General features: G+C 41.2%; 1 protein-coding gene across 1 annotated transcript in view; it reads left to right on the forward strand.

Moving 5' to 3' along the window:
- LOC114447102 (protocadherin-15-like) overlaps positions 1–12,667 on the forward strand; it is a 111,679-nt gene extending 99,012 nt beyond the window's left edge. The window contains exons 31-37 of the mRNA XM_028423160.1: positions 54–62; positions 590–709; positions 6,572–6,593; positions 7,175–7,213; positions 7,373–7,446; positions 8,983–9,097; positions 12,050–12,667. Of these exons, the coding sequence (XP_028278961.1) occupies positions 54–62; positions 590–709; positions 6,572–6,593; positions 7,175–7,213; positions 7,373–7,446; positions 8,983–9,097; positions 12,050–12,667 (997 nt within the window). The remainder of the gene's footprint in view (positions 1–53; positions 63–589; positions 710–6,571; positions 6,594–7,174; positions 7,214–7,372; positions 7,447–8,982; positions 9,098–12,049) is intronic.
- Positions 12,668–27,176: the final 14,509 nt, after the last annotated feature.

Raw genomic sequence — 27,176 nt, forward strand, 5'->3', positions numbered from 1 at the left:
TTCACTCGCTTCCTGTTTTATCTCCTCTTGTCTGCATCACAACCTCTCATCAGGTTCAAAGAGTAAGTAATTCTTCATGTTTTTCAAGTGATTGCTCTTTCACTGCTTGGCGTGCGTGTGAGAAGTTTCCCTCATCTTCATCAGCTATATAAAGATAAGCCATAAGTGTGAATGTGTGATGAAAAAAATGCATGTTATCTAACGATACTCTCCTCTGAAATGTGTCTAGCATCGTGATTTGAAGCGACACTGATTCCACTCGTAGGTTATGGAAAGAATGTGTAATTTGGCAGAACAGATTCTCTTCATTTGGAAAATCTGATGAAATTCACCGAACAAAAAACACAGTTGGAAACAATGCTTAGTGAACACAGAAACACAAACTAGACCTCATTATATCACCAGATCTTTTTATCTAATTAAACATTTGCTTTGTTTTCCAACAACCGTTCTCTTGACCTCAGATAATGAAATTAATTTAATCAGTCTGTGATTAGTTTGCATGTTTGTGTGTAAGTTTTTCCTGCTTGGTTTGTTCCATGTGAACTAAATGCCACATATTATCTGTAAATGTTAACACTTTTCACAGGCGACAGGCAGAGTGTGCCAAAACCGCCAGGATTCAGATGGCTTTACCACCAGGAGGGAAACCAGCTCCAGCCGGTGCTCCCGCTGCTAACCTCTATGAAGAGCTGGGTGACAGCAGCATGTGAGTCAAACTTGTACCTTTAGTCTCATCCCACACACATCCCACCATTACCCGTGATCAGCAGATAATGTATCTGGCTCTTGGAGTTTTAGATGCAAAATTAGAGGAAATGCTTCCTGCTTCAAATTCAAAAAGAATCAATGCTCTCTTTAAAAATGACAACTGGCAGCTCTGACCCCAGAAATGTCCCTGCTGCTTCAGGCATATTAGTAGCTGTATGAATGGATGTCTGTGCCTTTTGTCTTCCTCTCTGTGAGCCAAACCACACTGTTTGCAGCAGTACAGCTGGCGATTACATTTTAGCTTATGTATGTGTTTCTAATTCTGCTATTGTCTGCATTTTTATGCAAGACCCTCTCTCAAGGTAAGAGTGTGTTTAAGCTGATATACTGGAAACAGCACAAAATGTAATCTGTGCTGAAAAATTGCCATAAATTACCTTTAAGCCTTTCTTGAATAGCACCGATAGTTTGCCTCTACTTCGTAAAGTTTTGTCTGTCAGCACCATCAAATATCACCTTTTCATATTAAGTATCGCCCTGAATGCAAAATGAAATGTTAATGCTCGGGGATTACACGAGGTTGAATTGAAACTGCTGCTCCACCGGGTTTAGCAATTTGTGATTTACAGCGTGTTAAAGTAAAACTGCCTCTAACGTCTGAACTGCCATTTGAGAAAGAAAATAGAAATTTAATGGCAAGTTGTAAACAGCTTTTGCGGTGTTCACAACAGATGTTGACCAGCAGACAACAACAAGCAGAAGCTTGTGGAGGAAAGCTCTCATGGGCATTGGGTTCATTTTTCAGCCAGTAGGAACAACACTTTGAAGCTTTAGTGTGTGCATCTGAATATAAACCAGTACAACTTTCACACTCAGGATATGCTGCATGCTTACAACACATCTGCTTTTTTTGTTAACACATCTAACGTTTCTACTTTCGTCTTACCATCTGTGTTTCTGTCTTTTCCATCATTTCTATCCCTTGTCTCTCTGGATTCAGACTGCAGTAAGTAATCCTGACATATGAGGTCTATGAACATGTGCAAAGAGCAACTCCCCTGTTCCCCCCTGCTGCTTATAGCTCTTGTACACAGACTGTATACAGGTTAATGTGTTCATAACCGTTATTAGAAAGATCTTTGTGAATACATGTTTGGTGGTATCTGAGATTAGTTAAAGTGGTAGAAAGTTTTTTTTTCCCCAAGTAAGCTGCAAGAGAGGAGCTCTCTTTGTTAGCAGTACTGCACTTCAGAAGAACTCTATAGCTGTCTCCTCTCTCTTCCCATTAGACTATGATCTCCTTTGGTGTTCAGTCGCCCTCATTCTAACCTCTCTTCACATTTATCAGTGTTGTGACTGATTGTTCTAATGCATCCAGTGTTTGTATTACCTCTTGAAATAGAGCCCAGCATAATTTGTAAGCCTAATAATTTCTCTAATTCAGTATGTATAGTATTTTATCATATTTGCTATCACAATACAAGACAGTCACAACACTGAGGGTCATAATCTTTATAATAGCATATCTAGCCTTTTCTTTTTCTTTTTTCTTTTGCTTCGCTCACCCCTCCACCATAACTCTTCTTCTGTTTCAAGTCTTTTTTTTTTCTTCTTTTTCACCTCCACTTTCACTGGGGCAGGGCTAAAAAGTCTGTCATTGAGGCGGCCAACCACCAGAGGATTCTTGGCACCTTTGCCAGTCGCACCATTGCAGCCCGCAGCAACGGAGCGCTGCGCGTCAGCTTACCCAAGTCAGAGAGCAACGTGACCTTCCTCTCTGACCGCAACCCTCTCACCACCCACAACCCTGTCTACGATGATAACAGTCCCCTCAGCAGTCCCGGTGACTTAGCAGGGGAGGAGAGTCCATGTGAAAAGCGTTTTTCCTTCTCTCCCTCCCACACAGGGGGTTCAGGGTTCATCTGGTCGATGCCTGCTCGCATTCATGGGATGCATAGCTACGAGGTGGCAAGGAGACAAGCTCTTATGGACCCAGCTGACTGGGAGCTGCAGATTCTCCAAGCAGGCATGAAAGGCAGGCAAAGGCAAGAGAGTTCAGACACACTTGAACTGAGTGGTGGCACAGACACCAAGTTGTCAGTCCGGGAGCAGGCCAGGCAGTTTGAGCAGCAGGCACTCCAGGAACAAACCCTCAAGCAAAACAGGGGCTCCCAAGGCTCCCTCGCTTCCATCCTTGTCAGGGATAGAGATGGTGATGACGTGCTGGAGCTCACCTCAGAAACCCTGCTTTCCATCATGGATTACCCCTGCAGCCCCGTGTCTGTGGGCAGAGATGTGCCCCCCAGCATTATCTTTACTCAGGGAAATGAGTCGTGGCCCCTGACGAGACCGACTCCGCCCGTACTCAGGAAGTTCAGCTCTAGCATCTCTAGTTACATGACTGTGCAGCCTTGTCAGATCACTGTGGAGATCATACCAGACCCCCCAGAAAATCCACCGCCACCTCCTCCACAAAGGCCACCTCCACCTTCCCCGCCCACATCTCCTCCCTCCAGTCCCCCTCTTTGTCCACCTTCACCCTCCCACATTCATAAGCGTCGTTTACCTCCACCTCCTCCTCCTCCTCCTCCTCCTTCTCTCCCTGCCAATAAACCTATGGCTCCACCACCTCCACCACCTCTTCCTCCCCCTCCCTCACCTGCCAGCGATCAGTCTCGTCCAATCATCCAGTTCGTCCCAACCTCCCTGCCACCCTTGTCCTCGCTTCGCCCTGTTTCTGAGCGGAAACACCCTCCTCCCCTCAGTCCATCAGAAACTAACAGTGGGAGGAAAGAGCTTAGAGGGATCCTGAAAAACATCCAGAATCTCGCTGACATAGAAAGGTCTGTTGCCAACCTGTACAGCCAAGTAGACAAAAATTGCAAGGTGCCCAAGTTTAACAAGAAACCACAAGTGACTGAGGAATCAGAGGGTGCTAACACACAGCAAGGTTCTGATCTCGATGATGAGCAGAGCACGCCAAAAACAACCAGCCCCGGCTTTGCAGACCAGAACAATTCAACAAATGTGAACCGTGCTGAGAATGGAGTAAGCGAACTGAATGCTGCAGCAGAGGCTCGGCAGACCAGCCAGTTGAACTTGAACAGCACAAACACTGCTGAACTCAATGAACAACTTTCTTCGCAATCCACAGTGCTCTGACTTTTCTGTCTTCATTTTCTCATTACTTCCATTTCCACATCTCCACTATGCCTGTTTGTCTGAAGTTTTTGTTTTTTGTTTGTTTTTGCACAGTCTGTAGTGTCAGAGAGGTTTCACTGCGTGAGGGTAAAATGCTTTTATACTTAACACTTTGTGTGGAAATCAAATTTTAGAGCCACCAGCCAAGAAATGTGCTCAGGTTTGTCATATTTACTGTAAAAAATGCTTTCAGGTTTGCATTAGAACAAAAAAAAAAAAAAACAGAGTCTTACATATTCAGTGCGAGTTTGGCTGAATTTATTTGCACTTTTCTGATCCATGATAGTGTTGAGTATGCCCAGACTTCACAGATTAGTCATGTTTTAGGTACATTCTTTCAGTTTCTAATCTTAACATTTTACTGCCAAAACTACTTTAATTAAATTACACTAAGTCCCAGAGCCCTGGGCTTTGTTTCCTCAACCATTTCCTGGCTGCATATTGCTGAATTCAAATTTGTTCTTTTACGTTTACTCAAAGATAAGAACATGAAAATTTAGTTAGTTAGTGAATGCAGAATCTAAATGAGGGTGTTTCAAATGCAATAAGTATACTCAAGGTATGCAAATCTGTGAAAAGTTTTAGGATGGATGGCCACATATTTGATGATAGAAAGTAATGGCAGTGACTAATTTATTATTTGCTACAAGTAAGATGTATGAAAGTTTACTTTATACACATAGAAACTTTCAAAAATACATATACCAAACATAAAGGTGTTTTATTTAAATGTAATAACAACTCCACACCCATCACATATCCATGTGAAAGTATCTCCTTATGCTGTAAAAAAAAAAATACATCAGCTGGGCCTCTGGCAGGCTTGTGTTGAATGAAGAGAGCCAACCTCTGGGGGTCCTGTCTATATGTCTGCATAGATCCTCCAGGCATGATAAAGTAGTCACTGTGATGTTCGCCTGCACCCTGGAAAAGGCTAATTAGAGGACCAATCAATCGTTAACCAGGGCCGCTGCCTGTGGGACTGTCAACTGCTGTTATCCTCGTACTTTCCTCTTGTATCCCTCTGACCTTCTGCCTGCGTCTGCTTCTCTCTCCTACTTCTTCTCTCTTTCTCTCTGTATTACTTTCCAATCCTTGGTCTCTACTTGCTAATCTTTCCTCGTGGGTTCTCGGGAGATTCTTTTACCTTCTTTAGATTCATTTCAATGCAGCTTTTGCCGGCCCTCTCTTCCTTTTTTTTCTGTTCTAAGGTTTTTCACTCCACCCCACCACTCCATACCCTTCATGTGTTTGTCTCAACCTGCATGCCTGAAGGCTAATGGTCTTAGCTGCTTCCAGAGCAATGTAATGTTTGATTCATCCCATGTTCCCCTGATGGGCAGATCGAAGGCTGGCTAATTCTGTATTCCATGTTCACTATGTGGGGTAATCTCTTTTGTAAAGAGGCTAGCAGCTCACATGCTGTTTCTTTCAACCCAAAGAAGAATGGGCCCTAATGGAGGCTATTCTTTATATTCCATTTGTACAAGTGGTTTTTTATCAAACTCGTCTGTGTCCAGGTTCAATGTGGTAACATGAAAAACTAAATGCAAGGACAACAACAAAGTTACTTAGTTACTTATAATTTACAGATTATGGGTAAAAAAACAATCAAGGTTAGATAGAGACTTAACACTAGGTTCCACTATAATAGTGTTTGTGTCTGTATAAAAATCTGCAATGAACAAAAATGTAAAGCCAGTTATTTACAGAGGTAACACTCTGATATGATCCTCTTCAGTATTCAGGTACAGTTGTAATTCTGAGGTCACCTCTTTTTCTACAAAAATCCTTTATCTTTTTCCAAGTCCCCTCTTGTGCAAACTTCCTATGACTACTGTCCACTGGGCCATTTTTCTTGATGTTGCATAAAGTAGAAGTAGCCAGCAGCCATGCCAGCAGGTCATCCATCAGATCCTGCTCCCATCATCCACTCTGCCTGGGAGGTGTGTCATATGGCTCTGCCCTGTCCCCTAGTCCTTGCCCATAATAACAGATTATAGCTCTCCAGAGGAATCTCACACCATTGCTTGGCCATACATCTAAGCGTGTGAAAGTCGTCATTATTTATGGGCCCAGGCAGGTTACAGTTGTACAGTTGTAGCTGCTCCATTACTCGCCATTTCTTATTGACTTGCAATGGAAGCCCTGCAGAGCAGCTCTGTTTTTATAGAGTGAAAGTGAAATTTTGGAAAAAGAGACAGTTTTATTAACCTTTCTTTGAGTCTGCCCTTAATCACAATGTCCTTTTTATATCTGCTGTTGATGTGAATATCTACTCTCTAGATGTGACTGTATAAACACTGTATAAACACTTTTTTCACTTTCCAATCTTCCCAGCCTCTTTGATATTTGCATTTATTGTATCTTTTTTTCCTTCCTGTTTGGATGAGATAACAGTGGGGGGAAAACAGCCTACACAAGTGTGATAACATTGCGGCCTTAGGCTCCCTTTTTATAAAACAAAAAAAAACTCTGCAAGTCTATAATTTAACACATGAAAGTGCACAGTAAGTAAAGCTGTGATTTTCTTCTCTGGTCAGCAGAATGTAGACACTAGTCCTGTAGATTTAACATTTCACTTATCTAAAGCACTTGAAATGTTGCTGTCGATCCATATTCATTGTTTGTCTCATTTCCTCCTTTCTACGACACACAGCAGGCGAGGCATCGGCAGACCGGTAAGCATTCCTGATGTGTTTTTTTTTCCCCTTTTTTTTATCTTATTGTTGTGCCGAGGCATTTTGTCACAGCTTGAGGCAGCTTATATCCCATTATTCTTATCTACCATTCACTTGATGAAAAACACTGTGTGAGATTAAGATGAGATTCTCAGTGATAGAACTTCTGAGACTGGCATTACAGTTAAGGTTGGTTCGAAGGTCTGTTGTGTGCTCCAGCGTTCCTGTAAAATTGCAGATAAGCATTTGGATTAGTCTGAAAACATAATCAGTACCAAACAAGTCACATAAAAATCATTGTGTCTCAAATAATCTGTCAAAATCTGGTGTAAGCCAGGTGTCATATTATTTTTTTTGTTTCTCCATTGCTTGTTTAGCACCTTTCTTCTTCTTACTTGTTTTGTTCCCATCAATATTTTAACCTCTTACCTCCATAGACAGAGCAGTGAAAATAACAGGGATCAGCATTTTCTGGCTTTAAATCTGAAATGAAAGAGAGTGAACTCTTCCTTATGTCTGTGTCTCTCCTGACATCCCTTCCTTCCATTACCTGCTCCTTCTCCTGTACTAATCTTTGGCAGCAACAGCAACTGCTGAGGCCATCTCTGCTGAGACCTGAGGTAGACACACTACTGCTTTTCTTAATTCACAGGGATTGTAGTCAATCTGCTGTAAACTCACCCTTATATGCTGCTGCTGCTGCTGCTGCTGCTGCATCCACTGTTGTCTTCCTCTGAGGAGTGCTGAGTAATTTCTCTGTCTGCCTTTCTGAAATGCAGGAGCTCTCCATGGAGTCAGGAATCGACCCAGGCCAGGACTACTATGCACAGGACTACTATAATTATGACCAAGGGTGAGCATGCAGCCTACTGACTGTCTCCTCTCTCATTAGTTGTGCTTTGATCCACAACATTGATCTCCATCAGTTCATTTAAAGTTTAAAAAAATGACATCATTAGTGCTTATTTATCTTGACCTTGCTTTAAGCTGTCACTGCTGAGGTCCTTAGAGAACATTTCAAAGAAGTTCAGAATAAAATGACGAGCACAGCTAAGGCTGCTCCATCAGAATTACATACCACGCAGACGTTTACCGTCTCTTCTCCTGTCAAATGAGATTAATTATGCTGTCTTGATTGGGGCACCTGAGAGTTTGAAAGTGTTTCCTATAGCTAAATGGATAGAGGGTGTTTTGGCTTGCCTGGTACATTCCCCATATGGTCCAAAGAGGAAAAAACATGGAGCTCAAAGCCATAGCAGCTGCTCAGAAATTGTTATTCATTAGATGTAGCCACTCAGATGCAGGTGACTTGCACCAATCTGTAGAGTTACGCTGCAGGTTTATCAAAAAGGAGGAGAGGCTTTTGCACCTCGCAGGTTTAATGCACTGAGAGACAATCTCACAAATGTCTGCAGTGAAATTGTGTCCTCTAATTACCTCTGCCTACCTCACAAGTTGCTTTTGCTAACACTGATTACTTGGTCTGAGTCACACAGGAGCTCATTTGCAACAAGCTCTAATTATATTTTAATGATATGTCAGAGACTTCATTTATAAAAAAGCTGCTTTTGCCAATGAGTGTACCATCACTCTGACCAGAGGCCTTTGATTAGTTTCTGTTTGAGATGAGGGGCACACTTTACCAGCGGTTAAGCTTTTAATCCAGCAACCACCAGACCGTGTGATCCCCACAGTGGACCTCAGAAGATGGCACAAATTGCCACTGGCCTTTCCTTCAGACATCACTCTAATTTAGTATTCAAGGATGAGAATAATAAGTCACATCAGGCAGGCTACCTGTATATCACCACACTAACAGTCTTTCTATCTTCAAATCTGAAAAACCAACACAGTAATAGATGTCATTTTCTTTTGATGCAACACACAGCTATGTGTGCCACTACTGCAGTATTTGGTATTGTACAGCCATGTGGCCAAAAAGGAATACTGTAGAAGAGTTATGCAACCTGGTTTAATTCTGATGCATTAATGTGCTTTTATGCATTACATATTACAACACAAGGTCCCATCTCAGCATGTCTGCATTATTTAAAAAAACACTATCTATTATTTATTTGAAAAAAACGGACAAAGGCATATCAACTACTTCCTATTTGAGCATGTTTACAAATAAATAAATAAATAAACAACAATAAACAGAAAAGGTTTTTAATGACATATTGCACTGTAAACACAAGGTCAATTTAAAATGATATTAGACCCAGTTTAGTTATGGAGTGAATATGTTGACTGACTATTATACTTTTACCCATAGAATGTTATTGCTAAATTTTACTGTGTTTAATTCCACTTTTGTTTTCAGTTGTTTCTTTTGCAACAGTTAAATGTATACCCATCATATTATATCATGTTTATTACTGTCTTCCAGCTATGACTTTCCTCAGTATGGCAGTCGGCGGAGGCTGATACCTCCTATGTATGACGAATATGGAGAGGTGATCATGGAGGATGATGGGTATTACTATGGTCCCCGTGGTCCTGAGGTATTACCTTTTCTAGGATGGGAATTTCATACATTCATTGATAATATCAAGAATGTCAACTGTTGCCTTAATACACTGAAACGGCAAATTTAACCCTGTGTGACATTCCAGCATTGTAGCTTTCTCATCACAAAAAGGTTGCTAAATAAAATATGACTGTCATAGGGCCGAGGCAGAGGCAGGGGCCGTGGTGGCATGCGGGGCAGAGGTCCTCCAAAGAGAGTTGCATTCAGGGACATGCCGCCAGAGGAAGAGACTGAACAAGCTGAGCCAGCTGAGGAAGGCGAGCCGTCAAAGGCTGCCAAGAAACTGAAGTCTGTCATGAAACTCAGCAAACTCCTGGCGGCCAGCAAGGGAGCAGAGCAGCCATCTGATGCTGGTCCTTCTGGCCAATCTCCATGGAAGAAAGCCAAGATGTTCAAGATGTTTGGCGCCGGGAAGAAGGACAAGGATTATGCCAAACTGATGTCAGCCCGACGTATTGACAGCCAGGAGAGTCTGAGTGATGGACCAGGATTCACAGGAGAAATCGACAGCAAGTCTGAGACCCGCAGTCGGCTTGGAAAAGTTCTGAAAAAAATCAACTTGGGCAACAAACTGAAGATGCGAAGGAAGTCACAAAGTAGTGTGAGTCAGGGCTCAGTTGAAGGCAGCGAGAGAGATGAGGAGGCGTCACAGGTAGCCAGTGAGGATGACAAGAGGTCGAAAGTATCTATTAGTGTGACAGAAAGTGAGCCAGAAGCAAGTGGAAGCAGCAAGGAGAAAGGTTCTGATGAGGAATCCTCAGAAAAAAGCAGTGTTGACAGAGATTACCTCAAAGTGGATTTAGACCGGGACGATGCCAATGAAAGCACTGTGGACTCAGAGGAAGAGCCCGATGAAGAGCCAGGGGATTCTGAGGAGGAAAGCAAGTCCAAATCTGAAGGTGAAGACAGTGAGAAGGAATCAGAGTCAGAGAAGGAGTCAGAGAGGTCATCGGCTACAGAGAAAGAGTCAGACTCTGAGGACGAGTCCAAGTCAGAGAAAGAAACAGAATCAGGCACAGGCACAGCAACAGAGAAGGAAACAAGCTCTGAAAAGGCTTCCGAAACAGAGAGGGACTCTGAGGATGAGTCTGAGGAAGAAGAGGAAGAGGAGGAGGAGGCTTCAGGCAGTACTAGGGAAAGTGGATCTTCTGCCCGTTCTTCCATGAGGTCATCAGCTACTGAGGCTAGCAAGGGGAGCAGTGAGAGTGAGAGTGGGAGCGGCAGCAGCGGCAGTGGCAGTGGCAGTGGCAGTGGCAGTGGCAGTGGGAGTGGGAGTGGGAGTGGTAGTGGTAGTGGCAGTGGAAGCGGCAGTGGTAGTGGGAGTGGTAGTGGCAGTGGGAGTGGCAGTGGGAGTGGTGAGAGTGAAAGTGAAAGTGCGAGTAGGAGTGGCAGTGGAAGTGCTAGCAGTGCTGCGTCTTTATCTGGCTCAAGATCCTCAGCAGTAACCTCTGAGAAGTCCATTGATGAAGTCAGCGAGGCAGAATCAGGGACAGGGACAGCGAGTGAGACAGAGGCAGGAAGTGAAGACTCCTTATCTCGTGGGTCCAGCCAAAGAATAACGTCTGGTTCAGAGTCTTCATCAGGCAGTCAGATGACAGATCAGAGTTCAGTCGGCAGCGAGGAGAGCTCCACTGGTTCACGTTCATCTGTCAGCGGTAGCCAGCATTCCAAAAAGTCATCTCGGAGTCTTGGATCTGAGGACACAATCACAGAGGAGAGCGAAGAAGAGGATGAAGAAGAATCTGAGTCTACCAGCGAGCTCAGTGACGAAGCATCATCCAGGAGGTCCAGTGTTGCGTCTGGAGACCCTGGGCCCTCTGCCCCTTACACTGCTCCCCCTCACAGCTCTGACATCAGAAGCATGGGTGACACCTCTGAAGGGACATATGGAGGACTGTCCCCTATCACTGAGGTGGACGAGGACGATATCTCCTCAGACAAGTCTTCCGTCAGTGGCTCTGGATCAGGGAGCAGCAGTGCATCAAGGAGCTCTGAAGAAACGTCAAATTCAGAGTCTGAAGGAAATTCAACCGCCTTCTAGAGAGATATGTTGTCCATTGTAAAGTAAGAGTGAATAAAATCAATTACCCTTGCATGGGAGTGAAGAAATATTGCTCGCCTCTACAGAGTGTTTCAAACAACCACTTTTTTCCTTATTTCCCTATAGCAAGAAAAAAGCCTCTGTGGTTTCCTGCTACAAAATATCTGAGTCTGACTTTTTTTTCTTACATCTGTGACTTATTCTTCTCTTTGATGTGTTTTTATGCCTTTACTTTTTTGTACAACATCATGCTCCTGGTTCCGCTTGGAGATTTTGCATGTTGCAACACTGTTACAAGTGTTATCTTGATGTTGAAATGATTACATACACTATCAGACATTTCAAAAGAAAACCAAGATTTCTGCTCGGAATTTATTTAAAACAGAAAAAAACACAAGATCAGGGTTTGTTTTTATAAATATATGCTTTAACAATTGTTTTAGGGAACTGTATCTCTTAAAGTGGCCGTCTGGTTCTGGATCTGATGCCATTTATTTTTCTTATTCTGGCCATGCCAGACATTTCTATGGCATGGAAATCAATCTGAAAGATTATCTGCTAAATAAGCTACACGATCTGATGCAAGGTTGAAAAATATCTCTGGGGAAGCACTTTTGCTTCCACTTACCCACTATCATAGCTTTTATTTGTTCACACATAATTTTGTTTTTTGAGTGTGGCAAAATGTATTTAAAACTAATAAATGTACAAATTGCTGCTTTAACAATTTATATTTGTAACATTTTCATCACATGCTGAGGTTTGAGGAAGGAATCTTGGTTTCTTTTTGTCTTGTAAAAGAGTGGTGGGAAGTTCCTTGTTTCTGCTGTGTTTTGACCTGTAACTCTGTATTGACCCTGATATTCTTTCTCTCCTCCTCCTCAGCAAGGGCGACAGAAGCGGATTAAGCTGGTGGCAGATCGGGAGAATGAGACCACCTCCACAGGAGAGGAGAGCACTACAGAGACCCAACAACAGAACAGACTCCCGAACAGCCACACCAACATCAATGGGAACATCTACCTTGCTCAGAATGGCACTATTGTACGAACACGGCGACCGCCCCATCTAAACAACCTAAAGTTGGGCTCGCCATGTCGTTTAGGTAAGCATTTTAAAAAACTAGACAAGTTGGGTGTGACTCACGAAGAACCCCCTCCTGCTATTAGCACAGAGGGTTCGGGTAACGACACAGAAAATGGAATAGGTACTTGTGTTCCCTCCAACAAGGATGTCAACCTCAACACTCGGTCCTCTTCTGGCTCCCTGGGCTCCACCATTACAGATCTTAAAAGTTTTGGTTCCAAAACGAGTATTGCCAAGGCTATAATTGACAGAAACAGCAGTGGCCCATGTGTCAATGAAGAGCAAGAGACTTCTGTTGACAACCACAAGAGCAGTCGGGAAACACTGAAGTCTCAGAGTGACCACACATTATCAGATGAAGAGGAGTTGTGGATGGGACCCTGGAACAGCCTGCACATACCAATGACAAAACTCTGACTGGCCATGAAGAAAATAAATTCCTTTTTTTGTTATTTTTCTGTCTTGTTTAGAAAATAATCATAAAATGTGTGCCTCAGCTGGATAAGCTCCAATCACTATCCATGACTCGGTGATTGCACTTTTTTATTTTATCATAATGCATTCATCAGCAGCAGGGCTATTACAGGTGGGAATATAGAGCTGAAGGGCAACAAATGCCTCAAAGAAATATGACATTTTACATGCATGATGGTAATTTTTTACAGAGAAAATGGGCCTCTTTAATTAAGTAATTCTTCTCTTTTCTTTCTTTTTTGTTTCTTTTTTTCAAGAGATTACAAAGATTGTGATTTATTTCACTATAAAGTTATTTACAGAAAAATGATGGTGAGCATATGAAGACATTGTGATTATGTAGTCTATGTTAATGTAAAAGGAAACATATTTTGCTAATAGTGAATAATCCAGATTGTTATTGATTATTTTACATTGTGAACACTTGGCAATGTTTTTTGAACATTTCTGAAGAGTATATGAAATTATTTTTGTCTATTTTGTATCTAACAGAGATGGAGAATCTAACAAATGACATAGACATAATATCCATATGGCTGTCATCACTGTATTTCAACAGTGGCCTTTGACAGTAGGATCATAATGTTTTTTCTATATGGACATTTGTACCTTAAGAATGTGGTATTTTCAATCTCTTTACATGACGCAGATTTACTCTGTTCATGTCATGATAATGGAAGGAATACCAAAAAAATGTATCACATTCAACAATAAAGCTCTAACCTATTTTACTGTACTTTTATTGTGAATGACATTAATAGTGACTTCAGCCTTGATGACAATAAGGAATGCTATAAAGCTTCAGTCCCTGAGAATTATAAAAATGCAGCAGCAAGCTGGAATTGTTAGAGAGCATGCAGCAGTAGAACTCCACAATACAGTGAACCCTGTGGAGTTTAAAGAAGAGCAATGACAGGTCACCAAACGCGGGGGTGTGATAGCTACAGTATCTCTGAAAAGCTGTGGAAAGTATTCCCGGAAATGTAAGAACATGTTATTGAACCCACAATTCTCACCTGTCAACACAAACTCCTAGAAAGAACAAAAAAGTGCTTTAAAAAGTGGTTGTAGCCAAAAAACTGGAAATGGAAATGGAACCATGTGCATGGTTTCCTTCTTGGTTTTGTCAGAGAATGACACATCCAACACATCCACAATGACATTTACAAAAAGTGTCCTGCAGTCAATCAAACCATGAAAATGCCAGTCAAGTTCACAGAGCTCTTTATAGGCTGATGTTCAGAAAGGAGCGGGAGCTGAATGCCAGAGCAAAAAAAAAAAAAACAGCTTGGGAAGATGCTCTGAAAATAGGTCGGGATGGAACCTTGTTCTCCCCACAACAAGCCCAGTGTCCTAAAAGATCCACAAGACGCACACTGTTCCAAAAATAAGCCCATGTAAACAGCATGCCCATGTTCAGTGCACAGAGATGTCTTTGCTTGTGCCATGGGATCTGGCACAAGCAAAGATCAATGGAAATGGTCCAAAAGTCAAAATACCCAGCATTTCTACTGTAATAACAGCTAGAACCCAGCCTAAGATCAGCCAGCTCAGCTTTCATGTCGGTTGCTTACTTAATAGCATTAGCTGATAATGCCATTAGAAACAGCAAGCTTCTGTACATTTTGAATGAATAAGGTGCTGTTATCCAATCAAGCAAGAGTTTACTACCAAGTGAGCCAAGAAAAAGTCTTTATTATTTCTTTAAATACTTACATTATCTTTAAATCATTATATAATAAAAGGAATTCTCAACCAGAGGGAGACATAATAAGCATAGTAATATCAAAATGCACGCGTGCCCTCACAACACAAGGACAAACCTCACTAAATCACTTTTTGTTATACTTTGCTGATGAATTGGATTAAAGCTGGCCCAATGAAAAGATGGTATGTCTGTCTCTCCATCACCGGCTTATGTCCAAACTCTTCACCCTGATCATTTCTTTTAGTAGATTAAATTACAGCATTAAAATGAACATTTCTCTCTAAATGCCTGTTAAGCCTGAGAGAACCCACAAATCTAATGTATCCTCAAATAGGATTTACTTGTCATTTGCATTTATTATTTATAAAACGATGAAACGTTTCAAAACCTCCAGGAAATTCTTAGGCAGATCTTATTGTGGCTCACTGGAGAAAGCTTGTATACAGAAACCACAAAATCTTGAAACAATGAGAAAATATTTTGCTTTGATCAAAAATGAAAATGGAACCATCTTCATCATAATTACACTGTTATGTTAGTTATTTTTATTAAATTATACAAGATCTTCAGTTAATTACTGTAAGTGATACAGAAAATTGCTTCACATAAGACGTATCATCACTTCACTACACACAGTTTGAATGGGGAATAGCTGAATAATTAACTCATTGGGATCTATCTTATTTATTGTGATGTCAAGACCTTCACATAATAATAATAATAATAATAATAACTTTATTCATATAGCACTTTTTTAAACACACAATTTCAAAGTGCTGTACAATAAAATCAAAACAGGAACAACAGTGAGTAGTTAAACTACCATCCAGTGAAATTCATAAAATAAGACAGGAATTGCACAAGGTAAGTCAATAAAACATAAAAACAATTTTAAATTTTAAAAGTAGAATAAAATAAAAATAAGAATAGGCCTGTAAGATAAAAAACAGGGTAATAGCTATAACATGCCACACATTCATCATTTTCATACTATGTAGTTCTTTTTTTAATCCACCAAATGGATTCTGCTGAACCTCTCTGCTGAAATTGGTTTAAATTGATTACAATATGTCAATAGTTATAAAAGTTACAAATTGTACTGTAGAGGTCATGTTAACCTAACAAATATCCACTTATCAATTAAATGCTGCACCGTAACACAGTGGCACTCTATGGTAACAGTCCGAATACGATATCACTGGGCATATGTGAGATGGCCTTGCGTTTCCAGCTTGTTGTTATTTAAGTTTTTGGTAAAAATACAGCGGATATGTTAATAGTGGCATCTGTTAAATTCAGAGAATTTTTCCAGTCACAGTGATCTGAACTTCAAAGAAAGCCAGATCTGCTGTTTTTATGAAGCGATCGCAGAAGTGCTAAACTGTATTTCTGTATCATGTAATCTTCACCGCAGGGTTCATTTTAAATGTATTTATACATCCTCCAAAACTGGTTCTGCCACAGTTTGTATTTATGTGAAGTCATTTTCTGCAGCAGTAATTCTGTAATAGACCTGTGGATGTAAATCATGACACAGAAATACTGCTGCGCTTCACAGAGATTCATAAATCTCTAAAGGTCTTATGGAGGATAATTATTCATACACAGGGGAGTTGGCAAAGTTAGTAGTGTTATGTATGCACCAAACAAAGGCGCAGGGTCGTGCTCCGTCTGTATACCTAGCGCGTGACAGCTTGCTTTTTTCTTAATTGGTCATTGGAGGCCTTTGCGCTGGCCCCTAGATTAATCAGTGCGAGGAGAAACGCCTGACGGTCCTTTAACAAGTTAAAAAAATTCATTGGCTTGCTATGGATGTAGCATTGCAGCAGCTGATAGAGCCACATACTGTAGCTCCTGATATGTTAACATTCAATTTGACGGGAAGAAGAAGTGGGAGCAACTTCACAAAAATGCATCAATATTAAATCACTTTGTCATCAAATATTCATAGTGAATGTAAAACAGGAACAGGACCTCAAGAGGAATCCTGAGTCAGATTTTTCTTCTTTTTTTTTTTTTTTATAAAAGTGTCTGTTGTGTGATATGTAATACCCCTATGTTGAAATGATTCCCCGTACTGGCACCGTATGAATGCATCTGTCATGCCATATCATTGCATTTGATGTGTAAAAACTGTGATGATAGATGCTCAGTGTAAAGCCCCTGATAGCAGCGCTAAGAGTATAACTATTATTTTCAGAAATGTTTAATAACATAACCCACATGAGGAATTAAAAAAGGTCGTGAATCATTTTCTGTGGTTAAAAATAGATGCACATCACTTACTCTGTGGCTTCAATTTGAAACGCTTGATTCAGCTTAAAAACCACAGAAACACACACAGCAATGAGAGAATAGGAGTTTCCATAAAGAATCCATGGAGCAGACATGGTTCTAAAACTACTATTTGATTTGCACATCCATGTTTGTTGATCTTTACTCCTGAGTGTGTGTGAAAAAGCAAACACGGCAGCCGCACAGGTAAACACTGCATGTTCTAAAGAGATGTTTGTTAGGTGAAGCCGTAACATAAGCATGCAGATTTGCTTTTCTGTGTGCACAGCAGGAACAGGAGTAATACATTAACCCTCACTGAGGATGTGCTTCCCATGTACAGGTAAGCTGTTGGCATTCTAAGTCCACCAAAACTCCCAAGTTTTACCCATTAGCATAGCCTATATAGGATATCCTGGCCTACAGGAGGCAGTATGGAAATCTACCTATGACTCATTCTAAAGGAGATTATCTCAAATCCCCAACGGAGGCAGGAGGAAACTACTCATAATACCTATCCGTCACCATTGCTTATTGCATGCTCAGACCTGGAGGGTTGTGTTCTTCATTTCCTCCCAAACAAAATGATCCCTGCTTCAGAAAAAAAAAAATCAGTCGAGGCTGTGATTAATACAAAAAAAAAAACATCATGTTATCATACGTTGTAGCTGTACTGAAGCAAAATACAGACACAGTGAGCTGTGTGATGTGTGATCACAGAAGCCACTGGTGAAATTGCAGCTAATGACAAGCATGTGGTGTGTTATTATTTGTGTTATTTGGTGAACTTTGGCTTTTTACTCATTAAACTTGATCAGGTCTGCCCTGCAGCCGCCACTGCGACAGATGGGAATGTGTTAGTGCTGCAGGAAAGACTGAGGCTGGTTGTAGGTTGGTCATTACAGCAGAGCCACATTAGAGGGTGCTGTGCAATATTGTTTATACCAAACATGTGCTCCATGTGGTGTAAAGGTAATTTCTTTGATATAGAAAAAAGCTGTGAGCTGATATGTCTCAGCTTTGAATGAAAGCAGCATTCAGGTGAGTTTTTTTATTGTTGATTCACAAAGGAAGTTTTAAGTTTAAATTTATTCCAGTTCCCGATGAACTGACATGAATCTGTAAGTGTTTTAGAGTCTGATGTTTTATACACATTTATCTCATTGTTTCTGTTCAAAATATAGATAGAGGAACACTTAATGCTGAGTGGGGAGATTTCCCAGCTACCTGAAGCCAGGTTGGGATTTGACTAAAGATAAGGCAAGTCTTGGGGATCAGAAAAACCTTTTCTCGTAATTATTTAAAAGCTAATTTAACATTCAATATAATAACAATTTGGTGCAACTGCTAATGACTAGATATAGTGCCAACTTTCATTGAAACACACAGCTACCGTTTTGCAACATGAACTTCTTTAAAAATGAATAAATGTTCCTCAAGTTCTTTTTCTATGACCTTTTTTTGACATCAATTTAAAGTGAAAATCAGAGAAGAAGATAAAAATAAAATGTGTAAAATGCAAATCAACACGTATGAAGCATATTGTTTTTTGTTGCCTTGTAATTAATCCTTTGAATATGAAATGTCAGAAATGAATGTTTTAACACACATTGTGCACTAAACAAACAAAAGTGATTCCTCAGTGCTACACACTTCAAACAAGATGATCACAGCATCAGGATTGATGTGTTGTCTCACTTTAAATGAAGAGTACAAGCAGTGGGTTTGTTGGAGTTGTTGCCATTGTGTTGTTCTTTTGTCCTTCTCTTTATTGCTTACACAGCAGAAACACTGGAAGTTTTTGATGTTGCAGCTCTCAATAGCTCATTACTCCTGCTGACAGGTGATGGTACTGTAGGAGCCCTGGCCTTTCCTGATCAATGCTAAATTCATCAAAGCCTCCCTCTTGGCCATTATAACGTAATTAACTGCACTTAAGTGCAATTCATAAACATTGTGTGAATTCTGTTTGTGGCCCCCAGGAGCAACTCATTTTCCTGGTGATCAATTTCTCTCTCTCTCTCTCTCTCTCTCTCGCTCTCTCTTTTCAGCTGGTGCCCTGCAGCTCAGCCACCTGTTAAAATTACACTTCTTCACATTTCAGCACATTGCTGCTTATGAATTATGTTTCCTCAGGAGTGCAGTGGAGTCACAGCTGATCAGAGTGATACCAGGAGAAGCCAGGTGAGAATAACTTTGGGATCCCGAGTTGACCCCACTCACAGGATCCAGAGCTTTTAATCCTATATAGATATCCTAATAAACTATGCTGTAGAAACTTACTGTGATGTGATGGGCCTATATGGGAATAAATATAGGCCCATCACATCACAGTAAGTTTCTACAGCATTCAGAGCAGCAACATTTTTAAGCATTCACGGATACTGACCTTAAGTCTTAAAGATTGAAGACATTTATGAACCTTAAATGCTCTTACAGTTGCTGGGATTTCCTGCTGTCACTCATACAGAATATAGTTGAAAAATACTTGATTTTCATATCATAAAGAATGAAGGCTGATAATGAATATTGTGATGCCCTAGAAATGTGGTGCCATTTGCTCCCAGACACATCAGTCACTGTTACATAAATGGAGTGCCGAGCTGCTGTCTCAGCTGATGCCTCTGAGGGAAGAAAAATGAGTTATAAAAAAATTTGCATATAAATATTGAATACTACAGGAAAAAATGCAAAACTATACAATCTAGAAAAAAAATGAGCATTGGATGTGTTTTTAACCTGCCCTAAAACCATTTTATTATTCATTTATGCTGTTTTTACCTAGTGTGAACACAGATGATGCACACTTAAAGCCACAAGATGGCGCCAAAAACTCACGGCTGTGTCTTACATACACTTACATACCTGTGACATGAGAAGGCAAATGAAAAGATGAAAGTTGTTTGTAAAAAGTTGATAGCGTGAAAATTAAAGATAGTGTATTTGACTCTTACAGTCTTTAAGAATTAGAGGCAGTGAAGCAAGGCTGGTTATTGATCATGTGTGGGTTAGTGCGCCACTAAGAAAGTAAAAATGATGATTCTGACATTTTCTCTGAAATAAAAAAACATGAACACACTGCAAGGGGTGATTGATAATATTATGGCCAATAACGTTTGTGGTATTCCTGCTTAGGTGATATGATTACATGGTGGGTGAAGATGGTGAAGACGAAGAACGCTGACATCAATCTTGGGAGAGAGAGGCTGAAAGACGACCCCTAGAAGGTCAGTCATCATCAAAACTAATCATCAGCATCAACTAACTAACTAACTAACATCGATAAATCATGTAACATACATTGCCACTGAGCTGAGACATGTCTATGCAGTTATCCACAACACTCTCCGAACAACCAAGGTGTCAACCTGCTGGGTGCTGATGGAAAGCATATTCATCACATGTTAAGGGACAATTTGAGTATACTTAGTAGCCATGATGCCATTACTTTCAACCAGAGATCAAAGATGAAGTGTGAATCTTTGGTAATACACAGTATCTACAGCTCCCAAGAAAATTAAACACAGTTTGATGGACTGCATTTTCAGGGATGTAAAGGGAGCCATGAGAGAAGGTCAAAAAGCTGAGACAAGAAGTGATCCAAATGAAGGGATGTTGCTCCAAAATACTCAGACGTATGCCCACCTTATCAATCACCCTTTATAAGCAGTGGTTTAGTTACATTGTTTTCTTGTTGCTAATGTCTTGTCTCTGTTTTTATGGCAGCCCATTAATCATTGCTCAAATATATTTTAATAGATTTTTATGCTCTTACTCAATATAAATTTGTCCATAATGATAATGTTTACATCAGTGACTCTCTGCTGCTCCTGCCTGCCTAATTACTAAACGTTTCGTTTAATCTGATTATTTTCATCTTTCTTTCTGGCATGTAGAAAACAACACATTACTCCTATTTTTGGAGAGCGGTGCTTAGGCAGAGAGTACAAGTCCATCATCATCTCCTCATTTCCTGCAGCTATTTAAGACTGTGCCTCTCCAAAATAGGCGCCCGATGATGACCGCAGTCAGAGCTATCTGGGGACCCTGCTTTCAAACTAATTCGAGGATATTAGGATGTCTCCGGGTGTTTTGTTTTGACATTTCTATACCTTTGTGGACTGTTGTGAGTGCGCAAAGCGTGTGCCATCTGACTTAATGCCATTTCAGAAGTCATCTCAGATGCTTTTAGGTTTCCATAACTATATATTGTACATCTTGAGTGCTTTATAATTTCTATGCTGCACATTGTTATTTTGGAAATGTACTCTAAACCCAAAGTAAGGTTTAACTGACAGACAGGTCACACACACACACACACAGAGTGCAGCTCCTTGAGCCCAGTCCTACGACATCCCGCCCAAAGGTTATATTCTATCCGAAATGTTGGGTGTGTAGTAAAATACATGCTCCACACTGTCTGGCTCTACTAATGAAGGGGTTTATGACTGGTAGCCCTGTGTTTGTACCATGGATCATGCTCCGCTCTATCACTGGATACAAGGTCAGATCATATCTCATCCTATATCTGCCGGCTGTGCACGTCTGCAGTGACAGCTCCATCTATTAGACACAGTGGAGACATTATTTCACTTGCACGCAGCCACTGTTTTGTAATGTGATTTTGAGGCATAAAAATAGATTTTAATGCAGTTTCGAGGCTTTCCTCTGCTCTCGCTGTTGTTAATTTTTTAAACAAAAAAAGGGCTCTTTTGTGTTATCGTGAGTCAGCTGTACTTGGCCAAACTTGTCAGACTGTGAGCTTTCAGCACCCACAGTGTTAATGTATAATGTCAACGCAGTAGGGAGCCTTGTTAAAAAGCAATTAAGCCAAAATGATTTAAACATTGTGTGGTTTGGCCATTGGCGAGCCTGGAGGTACACACTGTGTTGTTGTCTTAGAATGAGAATTTCACTGTCTGCTCACACAGAAAACCGCTATTTGTGTGAGTGTAGCTCTAACCACACTTTCCCACACCCGCCAAACCATACCAAACCACAGACTTCAGATGAGTATGCGCAAGACACAAACACACACACACACACAGAGTATTCACATGAAGAGTAATTGAGGGGTTTGACTAGTTTTTGGTGCATTAAAACAGTAGCTGTTTTAAATGACAGGGGCTGAGACATACTTGCATTGATGTCTGCAAGGCTGGTAAAGATGGCTGATTACTCAAAGAGGACGTGGCATTCAGTAACTCTTATTATATTCTTCTTTATTCACTGGAGTCTGACTGAATCACACCATTTAAGCTGTTCCTGACAGTAATACATTCTTAATCCATGGCTTTCTTGCTCAGTATATTCATTTCTTGAGTGATTTCAGGCACAAGCCTTTCTGCAAACAGTGTTATACTCGGTCTTATTTCTAATGATCAAAACATTAACTGCTGACAGTTCAGAGTCTTCAGCAGGCAACCCAGAAGAATTAAGTTGTTCACCCTGTTTCCAGAGCAACAGCTCATCCTGTATTCAATGTGATAATTGGCCATTATGTGTGTGTGTGTGTGTGTGTGCTTCCCAGTAATTCTACCAGAGTTACGTAAGCAGCTTCAATTTTAGTTCCAGTGGCCGTTGAGTTAGACTAAGATTAGTGCTAGACCATAGTCAGACACATTTTAGCTGTTGGCAGATTGTTAGCTTACACTCTGTGTGCAAATGTGCTCATCACAGCCAGACTGCTTGGATGTGGTTTGGAACATCTGTGTGGTCCCCACTCCAGAAGAAGACAGACAGGAGAGAGACAGAGGGGAGGGGTGGTGGGACCCCAGGGCTGCTGAGAAAGAAGCCCTCAGTTTTTCCATCACTGCTGTCGCCACCACCACGGTGGTGGTGCTGCTGCCTCTGAGCAGAGCCAGGGGACAGTGCAAGGCAGATGCCGAAACGTGTGTGTAAGCATGGGAGTAAAAGAGAGAGAAAGATGAAGGAGAAAACACGAGTCTGGGACAAAGCGACTGTGTGGGGAGCTGTCAGTCTAGTGGATGACTTATGAAGTTGAAAGTTAGGTCTGGCAATCGTAGAGCTGCTGGCGGGGGTGGGGAGAGGGGCGTTGAAAAGAGTCTTGGTCCAAACCTGCGGTCGACTCCCCCACCACCAGCAGCAGCAGCACCGCAGCCCAGCTCCCTGCCTGTATGCCTGTGGTGTTTATTTACGAGCCCGTTTAACCACGGCGCGGTCCCTGTGGTGGACTGACACAAGATGACAGCAGCCTAAATGTCTTGCCCTTTAAATCCAGCCTAATGGTCGCTTATAGTGCTGTGGAGACAGGCATTGGGATAGGCGCCTGGGGTCTTTTCATAGGGGCCCTCTGAGTAACACATCAGCTAACACATCTATGGGCCACCATCCAGAACCTTATTACTACCTGCTTCTGTGGCTGTGGCGCCACTGATTTAGCCATGGCTGTGTGCGAAGGGACAATGCGAGCATGGGAATAGACACATCCCCCCCAATAACAGCTACTACACAATGATTTTAGATGTGAATGTCATTTTAATATCTGCATCTGTAGCCACTGGATGGATGGTTAAATGGAGACTTTTACCATGTTTTGGACTGGAGCTTGAACCTACAGTTGTATATTTGGGACAGAAAAAAACTGCAGTCTTATGTTGTTGTTGTGTCACTGCAACCAAACTGGAACACAAACAGTTAATCCCTTGTGTTTTTGCCTGAAGTAACTCTGTGGTAAGTTAATAGCAGATGTGAGTGTTATTGGGCAAATTATATGCAATATGAGAGCAAACATACACTTCACATAAAAACGACCTGCGTAAACACACCATTCATAACTGCATACCATTCTGTGTGGGCTTACCAGCCAAAGCAATTAGATGCTTTCTGGGAGGAAGAAAAGATTATCATCCATGCCTTGCTCAATTCATGTGAGGAGGAAAAAAAGAGAAGATGTTTATTGTGAGTCACAATTTGCCTGTCAATAATCCACAAGAGAGCTCAGTTAAAGTCATTCTTATCACACCTCTGGGATCTGTGAGAGGAAACAGGCAGAGGGGAAAGAAGTCAGCCACAAATCCCATGGGAATCCTTCTCTGCCGAAGTGTCTTCTCCTGAATCACCTGTTGCCCTTGCTCACTGTTGGTACACCGACCTCAACTTGTTGCTCAATACACACACATACACACATGCATATACACATACAGACGTTGAGCTTCAACCTGCATGCTTGAGGTCCTGTGCAAACACAGATCAGACCATACTCATTGGGCCGTGTCTCTGGCACTCATCAGGCTGTTTGTACTGCAATTTCCTCCCCACTCTTATCCATGTTTTGTCCACTGTCATTCCAGCGGGATTATGGGATGCTTTCATCATGCAGAAACATCAACTGAGGCAGTGAGGGAAATGCAAAGGAGGCATGTTGTTTTGCTCCTCTCATCAAACATAGTGTTATCATCACATGCCATAATGAAGGCTGCAATCTGGGGTTATCCTCTAAGCTAATTATTATTTATTTCTAGCTGCTCTCCTGTCCATCTAAACAAATACAGAATTTAAAAGCATACTCATATTCACTCTCTGCCTTCCACACAATGGAATGGAACAATGGAATGACTCATAGACCCACTGTAACAGAATGAGTAATATTGGTAAATATTATATCAAGCAAGGTGTGGTATTACCAGATTTAAATGTTCAATGTCTGTACAGAACCTCTTATACTCTGATTACCTAATTCCTGTCACACATACAGCAAAACAGAAACCTATGTTGTCTCTGCATGCTAGCTACAAGGGCACATACTGCACTTGTACTGGAAAATCAAACAGACTCTGAATTTTATGGCTCTGTGAAGAGGTCTGTACAATTTGTCTATAAAGAGCACAAAATACAGCATGCAGGGGAATCATCCAGATAGTTAGGGAAGAAGTGTGTGTCAGAGTGGACTGTACAATTTGACTTCTATTAATGCGGCCTTGTAGACTGTCCGGACACACACAGGATATGTAGGTATGCATGTTCATAGAATCTTGGTCACAAAATCCCTTAGTGAAATCATACAGCCAGTTTCATTAAATCTAACTATGTCTTATCAATCTAATCTTCTGAAAAGTGCTTCTGAAGTGAAACTATACTGCATACCTTTTGGATCTTTAGGCACGCCTTTAAAAGCCACATCAAAGTCTGCATTAAAAATACACAGTCACTTTTTGAAATTACCTGCTTGCAGCAATTATTGACTCACCATTAACCTGGTGTCTTCTAGATGTGCTTTTGTGCAATTCAGTTTGTTTTGCATATATTTATACGTAGCCTACTTTGTGACACAAAATGAAAGTCTTTTTGCAAGTTTCTGTCTGTGTAATGTGTGTTTGTGTGTAACATTCCTCTTAAACTACACCAGTGATGTCAATATACTCATCTGCAAGTTCTTAGAATAAGTCATCAGGGTAGATTAAGGCGCTGTCTAGACACAATCTGTGGTTAGTTTTGTGTTTTCCCTTTATATTAGTTTAGGCTTTGGTGAGGTTAAGATTATCCTAAGTCATTGCTTCAAGGCTTCGGCCACTCGCGGCTCTAATCTCTGGGGGGACAGTTTAGTTGATTTAGTCTTTGATGAGGTGCCCTCCGTCTCCAATACTGATGAGCTGTTAGTCGTCACCACTGCCCAGCCTCGCTGATGTGGTCTAGGCCTGCCGCCTCCCTGCTATCCAAGAGCCTTATTCATCCCAAGACAAACAGACACAGTCATTACAATTAAGCAGTGCTATTAAAGGGACAGGCTACTGGCAGATTAAGAAAGGAGAATGAAGTGGCTCTCTGTGTAATTGCAAGCAGTGAAGTCGTTAAAAAGTTGGTAATGTTTTGTTTGTTGTCCACAGGTCCTAATATATTTAATTTGCTTGCATGTGGAAATGAATGCACATAGTCACAGTCCTGGAAAAGGCATCTTTTTTTAAAGTTAAAATTTGGCTGCTTTTGCTGCTCAAGAATAAATGGAACACAGTCCAAAGAAGACGAGGACCCAGACTCAGTTCTTAAGGGGCCTTGACACTTGAAGGATTAAGATTATGGGGGTGGTTCTTTTAAATGACTGATAGTACAAAGTGAGCTAGGGAGCAAGGCAGGGCAGGGCAGGAGTCTGTGTGGCGGACCAGCAGCAGCTTTACTCTTCAATCAGTGAGATGAAAATTGCCACTCGTGTCAAAGTAGAGGTGTTCACTGAGAGGAGGACAAGAGAGAAAAAGAAATAGCAAGAGACCTCTGAGAGGGAGAGTTATGCAACCTGAATCATCCTGGTTCCCATGGAGTGAGGATGCTAAAATTAGCCAATCAGGGGTTCAGGAGATTTTACCTTTCCAAGTATGCAGAGAACAGATGAATGACTTAATATTATAATGAAACTTTGACTATTAATACAAAATCAAACTGCACATCATTAGGTGTTTTCCAGTTTTCCAAGAATAACAGTTCTTGGAGCAAGTAAATCTGCAAGACTTCAGTGAAAGTGATCCAAACAGAAAAATCTAAAATACTAGGAAAGTGTGTAGGTTGACTCTGCATGCATGTGCACATCAGATATGTATGGACTTCTTCACAAGAAAACCAGCTGCTGAGCTTTTAAAGACAGCTTAAAGTATCATTAGGTACACCTAAGTGTCTGTGGTGTCTGCAGCTGTCTCAGAGATGTGCAACAATGGGCAATTAAACATTCAATTAAATATCACTCATGACCTCAGCTCTTAATAATGGACAGGGATTCAAGCATCAAGTGATTTCCTTCAGAACTAGCCTGGTGCGGTTTGGTAGCACGGTGGTCTCAGGGGTGATTTACGATCCAGCAGGACCTTGTGGCAATGCTGCTCAGAGCGTATTTTCTGTCTGTCTAGATTGCATCGATTGGTGTAGTGATGGAGAACAGCAGTCAGGCCTGTTTGTCAAAGCAGGATGTCATTGTTAGGACACCTCAGCAGTGATGAGAATTCCTCAAGTTTTATGACCCCCCTGGCCTTTGTAATTTGTGGCCTGTAAAATGAATGTTTAAATATGAGTTTCTCTGTCAGCTTTCTCTCACACATTAAAGTGAGACGGTGGCCTCCTTAACTCAGAGCAATTTGATGTCATCAAAAACGGCTGCTAGATAAAATCTTCGTCCATTTTCATTATTTAGGGAAAGTGGATCATATTTTTGTGGAGTGCATTCTGACATCTTCATAAATCAGAATAATCACAGGGTTGTGGTTCACCCTTGACGTGTTTGTCTCTTTACTAATCCCATGAACATGTGACCAATAACATGCTTGCATCAAGGAGTGAGGGCAATTGCGCTGTCTCAGCCATAGAGGTCATAACCTTGAAGTACATACCAGACGTTGTTTAGATGTGGGGCTGTGGGCTTCAGCTTGACACATCTAAAGCGAATTATCTTCAAATCAATTAGTTTCCATTTACCTATCATCACCTGATATTCCCCGTTCTGCTTATCTTTACATAATAATTCAACCA

This window comes from Parambassis ranga, chromosome 15 (assembly GCF_900634625.1).
Source record: "Parambassis ranga chromosome 15, fParRan2.1, whole genome shotgun sequence".
In the NCBI taxonomy this organism is placed as follows: Eukaryota; Metazoa; Chordata; class Actinopteri; family Ambassidae; genus Parambassis; species Parambassis ranga.